Raw genomic sequence first — 10,267 nt, 5'->3', positions numbered from 1 at the left:
CTTCCAAGTGATTCATGAGTTTGTAGGAAGAGGAAGGTGGGGGAACAACAGACTAAATACACCTGGTAATTTATTTGCTATGAATAATTTGAGCAGACCCAAGTGACGGAGATATCTTAGTTATTTATCCTGGGGGGGAAATTTGCAGGTGCTGCAGACTGGGTGTGCTCCAGAGCAGGCCCTCCTTTTAACGTTTGCCTCCCCCGCCCCAGTATAAACCTCTATGGCCGTATTTGGAACAAGATATAAGACATGCTTCATCCAAGTCTTTCATTAATTGCCGTTTCTGGAATCTCCTGCCGGCTAAATTATTCTCCACCGAATCCCTGTCTCCAGGGCTAGGAAAGGGTTACTGAGCATGCCTTCCCGTTTGGGCTGGGTGGGTGGAAATATCGTTGGCTTTCATCTCCAAACCTCGTAAAGAACGAGCAGCTGCTGGAGAGATGGGCGCCTTGTAAATCATCGCAATAAATAACTAATGAAGCGGGCGCATCACTCCGGCGGAGGCACGGCAGGACCGAGGCCGGAGGAGACGTTGCTGGCTGCTCTCCTGTGCTCTGCCCCGGAGCCGGTGGTTTGCCCTCACGTGGCTCCTGGGGAGCGTTCGCTGCAGTTTTGGGCCAAGGTTGTTGGAGTTTTTCCTTGCGGGTGGCAAGAGAGTAATTTTCTGGAGCCCAGCCCCGCTGCGTTAGTCGGCAGAATAGCTAATGCGAGCGGCAGCTCCACTGTATCTCATGTTTTGTGTCACCATATTGTAACTGTAGGGTTTTGTCTTCTAGCACCACCGGACCGTGATGCATTTCATTATTTTTTGTGTTAAAATTCAGAGAGATTTTTCCATCAAATATCTTTGTATTTGTTTCCAGAAACAAATGATTAGCATTAGTATTCATTAGTATTCGTGTTAACAATTGATAAAGGGCCCACTACTGTAATATCAGTGCACAGCACACAAAATTCAATTAAAAATATAATAATTTCCTCAAGCTATGATCATATAATCTGTACCATCCTCCAAAATTAGTTCCTGTGATTTCCCCCCAAGTTTACTGTGGAGGGATCCTTTTGCCACTGGAAAAGGCCCCTGAGTCAGGGATGCTGTGGTCGAACAAGCAGGACCGGGCTGGGGAAGGCAGGAGAGGACATGTAGAACACAAACCAGGAATGCTTTTCGGTAGCGCCAGCCCAGCACAGCTGTGCTCCCAGCCATCGTGTCTGTCCTGAAGCAGAGCTGATGTGTCTTGGTAAGTCTGGGATCCACTGGGGTGGATCTCCAAGCCACTCAAGGGTTTGGGGCCTTTTCCATCCAAACGTTTTGCTGCCTCCGTCCCTCTGGTTGACTCGTTTTTTTGGAGTCCAGCAGTGGTGTTTCCTTCTTTCCTGGCTCTACAGACTTGTTTCGCAGCCTTGCTGGACAGAAGGTCAATCTGATGCCCAAGGAATGGTTTCTGCAGTCCCAGAGAGGACACTGGAGGGGTCTTTACTGCTGGGAACCCGTTGCCAGACTCCCCGCCAGAACGTGGTATTTGTATCTGACACGGCATTTAACTCACAGCTGACACCCCAATGCAAACAGCCAACCTACACAGTGTCTACGTGTAATGTGTGGGCACCTTCCCTGCACAGGTAGCACGGGGCATTATTCTGCTCTGCTGAGCCTCTGAGGACCATTCCTGGGCTGGGGGTGGGCTAGTGAGGAGCTCTGCCTCTAAGATGCCACCACAAACCTCCAGCAAGGCACAAAAAGCATCTCAGAGGCATCCGGGCTCCTGTAAAACAATGTTTGGGTGGAAGCCGTTGCATTTTCAAGCAGCATACGTGCTCTGTGGCTTTCCTGAAGCTGGTTCACTCAGTGAGGTCAATGGCAGGGTTGAATTTTCAATAAACAAGAGAACTGACTGGCTGTTTAGACCTTGTTCCACTGGTTCAGTCCAAAGCTCTGTTTGCCAGACAGGCTTGGTACTGTCAGCCAGCACCTCCATATTCGATGTGCTTTGCACAGACTGAAGTCTACAGAGGGTCTCAGATTTAAGGCAGAAGAGCATCTGTTACTACTGATTGTCTCTTACTACCATGGAACATCTCTTGCTTATCAGAGCATCTCTTGCAACTGTGGTCCATCTCCAGCAACTCAGAACTTAAGCAGCATGCTTAAAGCTTCCCTGCGTGATGTGGAGGTTGTTCCAAATCATTTTGGACCACATGATGGATGACTTCTCCAGGGTTATGGCAGTCAGCACTTGGCCATCAGCACTTCTACAGTCCTACCTTTGTACTGGGAATATGTGATAGGAAAGAAATGGCCTTCAGTGCTTAAAATATCCCGACCCACCCCTGAAGCTTCACACTGAGACACTAAGAACCGTTGTGTGAGTGGGGAGAAGAGGTCAGGAGTCCTTCCAGTAAGATGAATTGGCTGTTCATTGGATCCTTGATGGATCTCAAGTGTTACCTTCTCACAGGCTTTTGTATTTCTGGTGAATGTTTAACTGAAGTGCCGTATCAGTGTAAGGGAGAAGAGCAGGGAGGAAACTATATGGCTCTTGCGTGGCTTGGTTCACATAGGTGGGAAGTTAAGCGTGAGCTTCACCGTGCTGTGGGCCTGGTTGTGTTTATGGGGACAGATCTCTCACCAGAGTGGGCACATCGACCGAAGAGGGCAGTTTTGACAAAATAATCTAACAACTCCACCTCGTCGGTATGTGTGGTGCTGACAGATCCAAAATAAATGGAGCGGCCACAAATTGAACCACCCTTCACTAAAATTGCAGGTGCTCCTGAAACTTGGAGCAGCCCTCAGGGAGATCTGCGGCGACCGCCTTTAAACACCATTTGTCTCATTCAGATAAACAGATGCATAATGTGGTACTCGGGGGGCAAGACGTAGATTTGCAGGAACCCCGAGCCTGTGAGCTGGTGTTGGGATGACATAAATCAACAGAAGGAGCATTTTTCTCTGGATCTTTGCATCTTGACCAGACACCTGCTTTTCATGTTATTTAACAGTACTAGAAGAATAACAGCGAGGTAACACTTTTGAGAGTATCCTCTGTTTGCAGAATGCAGCAGTTGGTCGTGTTTGTCTAAGTTCCACGTGCTTGCCACGTGCAGCTTTCGATGAATGCCAGTGATCCAGAAAAAGGCTACTCCAGCCCTCACCTGAAATACAATACCTGAAACACCCTACCCCAAACTTCTCATCCAGCCTTGGACCGGCCTCTGTGTTTCTCCATGCCTGACATATAGCTGGGAATAATCACACTTCTGTGCCTCGTCCTGCACCGGGGAGGATGGCTGTATTGCAGCCGATGAAGCCATCAGCCTCCCCAGAAACGGAGGCGGGTGAGTACCTGAGATAAACAGTTCAGCCTTGGCACTTTTCTTGAAAGTTGCTGCTTCTCTTTCAGCGCTCGTGTGCCTGAAAGCCTGTCTGTTTTTTTCTGACTGTATCAGTTGGTCTAATAAAAGATATTACCTTTCCTTACAAGCCTGCTCTGCACTTCTGAGCTTAGGTCGTTTATCCTTCACTTCATCCTGCTGACAATGACTGAGGTTCCCTGGCCATACAATATCTAGGAAGTCAATTCTGTGTCAAGCCCCTGGGTTTACATGCATGGCCACAGTGAATATACTTATTTACTGGAGAGGCTCATCAGCTCTCTCTCCTGCTGCTTTTGCTGCAGAGAAAGCAGACTGTGATCTCCACGGACCCTTCCCCAGGGACATGGGCTGATGCACCCAAGGACCTCATGGGACTCCGCAGCCTGGGTCTGCCCAGTGTTGAGGAATCCCACTGGGTTTCCACTGGGCATTTCTCACCCTGGAAAGGGCGAACCACCAGCAGCACTTCCACACCGACGCGCACAGAGGAACTGTGCTTAATTTTATCGTCTGGGAAGGCTGCTGTAATTCGGGGCACAAAATCATGCTGTAAGGCAGTGCCACTGGCTCGCTAATCAGGACCTTCACCCCCTCGCAGGGGCTGGGAGAAGACCTGCAACTGTAAAAGGCACTGGACCTGCCCAAGGTGTCGGCTGGGGACAGTTTTCCCAGCATCGGTGGCTCCCCAGGGTGACTGGCCACACTGCAGGGTTATCACCTGCAGGGAGCCTGAGCCGAGGGGGAAATCCCCCGGTGCAAAAATATACATCGCCTTCCTCATTAACAGCAGACTCAAAAAAAAAAAAAAAAAAAAAAAAAAAAAAAAAAAATTTAAAGGACGGGGGGTTTATAAGAGATCGTGTAGTACCATGGATATATAAAATGAGCAGAACAAAAATTAAGTTTTGAAAGAGCTGTAAACTTCAGCTTTGGGTCCTAATTAGTGAGGGCTGAGAGGAATCTTAATTTTTGTAGCAAGTTATTCTACAACTCTCTCCCACGGAGCGTGGTGCCTTCCCAGGAAGCATCTCTTGTTGGCCAGTGTGAGGAAGCAGACACAGGGCAAACCCATCGTGGGGTGAGCCAACGTGCCACATGCATCGCTGCCACCCTCTTCTGTCACGTAGGTGCAGGGTAGTGACCTGCTCCACTGCGTCTCTCTGTGCAGAAGGCTGTGTCTGTGTAACTATTTGTAGCTGTAGTTGCGTGGATGCTTTTCCCAGGGTTGGGAACAGGAGGGGACTGAGCAAGAAATTCTGCAAACGTGCACAGAGAATAACTCATAAGTGTGTGGTCTGTTCTGCAGAGTATCTGTGAAAGCATCGGTGCTGTGTGCTGCATAAGCTGGTGCATGCATATAATTTACACATTTATATCTCTCAGAAAATATTATTTGATGGCATGTGATTAAATGGGTTTTCTTTTTTTTTTTTTTTTTTTAATATGTGGCACATGCATAAAGAAATGTATGTATGTGCTTGCATGTAAAATAACCCAATACGAAGGGAAGGTATCAAAATAATCAGCTGGTGCACTGAGTTAATTCTGTGTATTTGTAAAAAGCATTGATGTCTGTGGGAATCTCACCAGGTCACACAGAACAGCAAGGACTGGTGTCCTCAGTGTCTGTGAAAAGCACCAGAGACCTGAAAGTCTTTCCAAAACGTGCTCCCTTTGACTAAAAATCAGTTCAAAATACCCTCCCTTTCCTAGCTCCTGAAGCATAAAAAAAAAAAAACGTTCTTTAAAGATCCATTTTTTTTTTTTCAGCAACTAAAAGTTTGAATCGAGGGTATTTTCCAATTACAGGTGCCTTTGGCTCTCACTTTTGGCAGCTGCAGGACTGCAAGCCCGACCGTGATTCCTGTGAGGAGGAGGAAGATGAAGGCAGAAATACTGCTCTATTTATGCTGCTATTAGATCTCAGGCTACATGATCTCATCTAATTTAAAGTTACTCCAAATGAACTACCTCCAAGAATATAATTTTAATGTTTTCATATCAGGCCATTCTTATCTTTCTGCATTACCATGATATCATTCAGGAATAATAATCACACTATTAGTTTTGGTGTCTAAACAAGCTGGCGAGGAGAAATGGATTTCAGTCACCGCCCTGGAAATCACTACTGTCTCAAAAAATAAAAAAAAAAAAAAAAAAAGGTACTAAGTTTATAAAACCCGTCCTCGGGGGATGTACAACCGCAACAGATGCCCTTCCAGGATCGTCGATTTAGGGTAAAAACTGAAGTATTTAAGGATGGAGGTGTTGGCATCTCGAAGGAAATCTTCCTTTTCCTCTTTGCCTTTTTTTTTAACGGGGGCATATACGGGATGTAAATGAACAAAATAGAACCCGAAATGCCCCGAGCTGATCGGAGAGTGTGTGATGCATCAAGGCGAAGGCACCAGCCAATGAAAGCAAGGCTGCCGATTTTTTTATCATTAATATTGCGAAGCCACATTAACTGATTGGAAAGACTTTTCGGGAGCCGGCAGAGCCTGCGAGCCATCACTCCTTTCCCAGAGGTTTCTCTCGCTACCCGGATCTTTGAGAAGGACGCCAGGTTTCCCTCGTTCCATCTTCGCGAGGGGTGACGAATGATATAATTCCCCAGCCCCCCCCCCCCGCCTCCTTCCCCCGAAGAATCTGAGAATAAACAATGAAAACAAAGGGAATTTTATATTTCAAACGGCGGAGGGGAAAACACAACATACTGAGGCGCGGGGGTCGGAGGAAGCGGCGCCAGCGCGGGTTTAAGCGCGGATGTTAAGCGCGGCCGCGCACACCTGGCCGCGGCCGCTCCGCAGGGCAGAGCCCCGGCAGCCGAGGCTGCTGGTATCGGTGTTTCCACAGGGGAAACGGGGTGGAAATTAAATTTCCACGCGTGTCCCCTTGCCACGGCCAAGCCCGCGGGTGCCCTGCCAAGGCGGGCTGCGCTCGGGCACCCCCGGCCCGGCCCGCGGCGAGCTCCCCGACGGGGCTTACCGGGGCCACACGTGACAGGGGGGTCACCGAGGGGGGGGGTAAGGTAGTAGGCTCCCGTGGGGTGCATCTAGGGGAAGCGGCCTCCTGCAACCCCGCTTTTTTTGTTTGCGTGTCCCGTACGCGGCTGCTGGGGGGGGGGATGCTCGAGGGAGCCCATTTGGCGAATGGGGGGGAATTTCCCCGATCCCGTCGCACGGCGGGAGGGGGGGGGGGTGGTGTGTGTGGGTTGTCGCCCCCGCAGCCCCCACTCAGGGCACGGGGCTCCCGGCCAGGGCTGAGAAATTCGCGGCGCATTTCAAGGCGCAACGAAAAAAGCCGCTGGGATGGCGCTGGCGGCAGCAGAGCCAAAGCCTCCGGCGCTGCCGGCCCCGTCCAGGTGAGGTGACTCTAAATCATATACCCCCCTCTTCTTCCTCCTCCTCCTCTTCCTCCCCGGCTCCGCACGCACACGGCTCTGCCTGGAAATGAAAGTCATTTATTGCAAGCGGAAAGGAAGAAAGTAGGAAATAAGGTCGAGGGCGGTTGTTGTTGTTGTTATTATTATTATTATTATTATTACTATTATTATTATTATTGGGAGGAGGCGGGTACCGCCAATAGCGGCACCCCGGTACCCGCCGGGCGGGAGGCGAAGTGACGGGCGGGCGGAGCGGTGCCGAGCCCCGGAGGGGGTGGGTACTGGGGGAGACCGGGGGGGGGCCGCCCCCCCTCAGCCGGCCAGGGGAACCTCCCCCCACCCGACTTCTCGTTTCTCTCACCGGTCGCTCTCAAAAACGGGCGGGGGGGGGGGGGGGTAGGTAGGGGCCGGCCCGGCGGGGTCTTTTCGGAGCAGGTTTGTTAACCAAAGCAGGTGCTAAAAACCAATAAGCCTGGAACAAACGCGGTGCGCCCCCCCCCCCAACCCCCCCGGGAGCCGGGACAATTGTTTCCATTTAATAAATATTTTCCCCACGGGCGTTTCGCGGGAGGCAGGCAATTATTCAAAGCAAGCCGGGACGCGGGCCGGCTCCCGGGGTTAAGCGGGGCTGCGGAGCCGGGGGGGGGGGGGAAAGGGGGGAGGGTCGGGTTGGAAGGGGGAGCGCAGCCCCGAGCACGGCGGAGCGCGGAGCTCGCAGCCCCGACGGCAGCGGGGAGCCCGGAGGGCTCCGGGACCGGCCCCGCTCCGCACAGCGGCGGGATGGGGGGAGGATGGGGAGGATGGGGACGACACCCCCCCCCCCCCCCCCCCCCGCTTCGTCTCGCCTCCTCGCAGCTGCTATTAGCGCCGCAACTCACAAAAGCCTTCCTCTTAATCTGCTCGTTCGGGGGGTGGGGGTGTCCTCCTTTCCCCTCCTTTTTTTTTCTTCTTCTTCTTCCTCCTCCTCCTCCTCCCTCCCCTGTCCCCTCCCCTCCTCTTCCTCTCGCCCTTCCTCTCTCCCTCGCTTTTTAAGCGGGTTCCCCTCCGCGCTGATTGGGCGCCCGGCCGCGCTGTGACCGCCCTGCCGCTATGTCAGCCTGCGCGCCGCAGCCCCTCGCCTTTGAACTGCCCCGCGCCTCTCCGCGTCCCCACCGCCGGCCCGCTCCTGCGCCCGGCGGCTCCGCGCCCGCCTAGAGCCGCCCGCCGGGCCCCGCGGGCCGCCGCTCCGCGCCCCTCCGCGCCCCGCCCCGGCAGGGCTCCCGCCGGGGACGGCGTTGGCGGAGGACCTGTGATGATCAGCTGAGCCCGCTCCTCCCGCTCCTCCGGCTCCTTCGGCCTCTTCCTCCTCCTCCTCCTCCTCCTCCTCCTGCCGCCGTCCGGCGCCCCCAGCGCGCCCCGCCGAGCCGCCCGCCCGCCCGCCCGCCCGCCCGCAGCATGTCCAAGCCCAGCGACCACATCAAGCGCCCCATGAACGCCTTCATGGTGTGGTCCCGCGGCCAGCGGCGCAAGATGGCCCAGGAGAACCCCAAAATGCACAACTCGGAGATTAGCAAGCGGCTGGGCGCGGAGTGGAAGTTGCTCTCCGAGGCGGAGAAACGCCCTTACATCGACGAGGCCAAGCGGCTGCGGGCGCAGCACATGAAGGAGCATCCCGACTACAAGTACAGACCCCGGCGCAAGCCCAAGAACCTGCTCAAAAAGGACAGGTATGTCTTCCCTTTGCCTTACCTCGGGGAAACCGATCCCTTAAAGGCCGCCGGGCTTCCCGTGGGGGCCACTGACTCTCTGCTGAGCTCCCCGGAGAAGGCCAGGGCTTTCCTGCCTCCCACCTCAGCACCTTACTCCTTACTTGACCCCAGCCAGTTCAGCTCCAGCGCCATTCAGAAGATGACTGAGGTTCCTCACACCTTAGCCACCAGCACCCTGCCCTACGCCTCCACCTTGGGATACCAGAACGGGGCGTTTGGCAGCTTGAGCTGCCCCAGCCAACACACCCACACTCACCCCTCGCCAACTAACCCGGGCTATGTCGTGCCATGTAACTGTACCGCTTGGTCGGCTTCCAGTTTGCAACCTCCAGTTGCCTACATATTATTCCCAGGCATGACCAAGACTGGGATAGACCCCTATTCTTCAGCACATGCGACTGCCATGTAACACCCACCCGCACCCCCCCCCCCCAAGGCGTGTGTGTGCGTGTGTGTGTGCGTGCGCGTGTGTGTCCCCTCCCCGGGTGGCAGCTGGAACTGGGATTCCTCCGTGTGCGTGTACATAAAACCTGCAGAAGCGAAAAGCTACTCGAAACAGGACTTTGCTGCCCGCCACCCGGCCGGGACAGACGCGGACGCTGCCTCGGGGACTCGGAGATGCTCTTGCCTAAAAGCTCGTCCTGAGAGCTGGCCCCAGGCTCGGGGGGGAGCTGCAATCGCGGGGGGCCGGTAGGAGCCCGGCACTTGTAAGAGTTGTAAATGTGGTTAAGAGGAAAAAAAAAAAAAAAAAAGGAAAAAAAAGAAGCGAACCTTGAACTGCCCTTTCGGGACAAAGCGGGAGAGAAAAGACAAAAAAAAAAAAAAGAGAGGCGGTTTCGATTTTTATTTATTCTCTTAACGTCTATGAGTTCTCCAGGGTCTTATGTCACTTGGACTTGACTTTGGGAAGTCTCGGTCTTACTATGTTTTTTTTTGGTTTTGTTTTCCTTTTGCACATTAAAAGACGAGATCAGCTGTGTTATATATATAAATATATATATATTTTGCCACCACGCACTACTAGGTAAAATTGCTTTTCGTGTCAGGAAAAGGCTCTTCAAAGTTAAAAAGAGGGAAAAAAAAAAAAAAAAAAAAAGAAGGGGAGAAACATTTATATTTAAAACATATGATAGTGTTTGCTTAATTTAAAACAGATAGTCCTTAAATTTGTGTGATCCAGTGAGACTAGATCTAAGTTTACTTTAGACAGAGCGTCAGGTATGAAGTCAGGCAGTAGAATTGTAAAAAATTAATACTACTACTACTACTAATAATAATAATAATAACGAAAAAGCGAATAAAAACCGATGGTAATTTAAATATGTTTTCACAATGTCTTGGGGAAGAAGAAGAAGAAAAAAATATGTATCCGGCAGGATTTTACCTCGTTAAACCTTTTCATTTGTTGAACAAAGACGTTTTGAATAAAGACAATCTGTCATCAAACGAGGCAACTGCGTGGTGTAAATGCGGAGCCCCGGCCCCGCGTCCCGCACCGGCGGCTGCGGCCGCGGCTCCCCGCGGAGGGGCCGAGCTCCGCCCGCAGCCCCGGGCCCCCGGGGCCGCTCTCCCCGGCGCGACCCCCCCTCCGGTAGCCGAATTCAACGGCACGGAGCCTCTTTGGAGCCGTACCGGGGCCGGGTCGGGCTCCTTTTGGAGCCCGTCGGGGGAAACGCGGCTGCGGGGTGAGGAAATTTCTGAAAACCAGGGATGCAGCGGCGGTAAACCCGAGGTTCTGCCGGGCGAGGCGGGG

General features: G+C 52.7%; 1 protein-coding gene across 1 annotated transcript; it reads left to right on the top strand.

Annotated features, from left to right (window-relative positions):
* The first annotated feature begins 8,137 nt into the window (after positions 1–8,137).
* On the top strand, positions 8,138–9,960 carry SOX14 (SRY-box transcription factor 14). The gene has a single exon (XM_032992608.2). The coding sequence runs from the start codon at positions 8,201–8,203 to the stop codon at positions 8,921–8,923; it is 723 nt and encodes a 240-aa protein (XP_032848499.1). The 5' UTR covers positions 8,138–8,200; the 3' UTR covers positions 8,924–9,960.
* Positions 9,961–10,267: the final 307 nt, after the last annotated feature.

Source organism: Tyto alba, unplaced genomic scaffold (assembly GCF_018691265.1).
Source record: "Tyto alba isolate M040663 unplaced genomic scaffold, T.alba_DEE_v4.0 Super-Scaffold_10, whole genome shotgun sequence".
Lineage (NCBI taxonomy): Eukaryota > Metazoa > Chordata > Aves > Strigiformes > Tytonidae > Tyto > Tyto alba.
The sequence above is the reverse complement of the archived record's forward strand: the minus strand, read 5'-3'. Positions and strand labels throughout refer to the sequence as shown.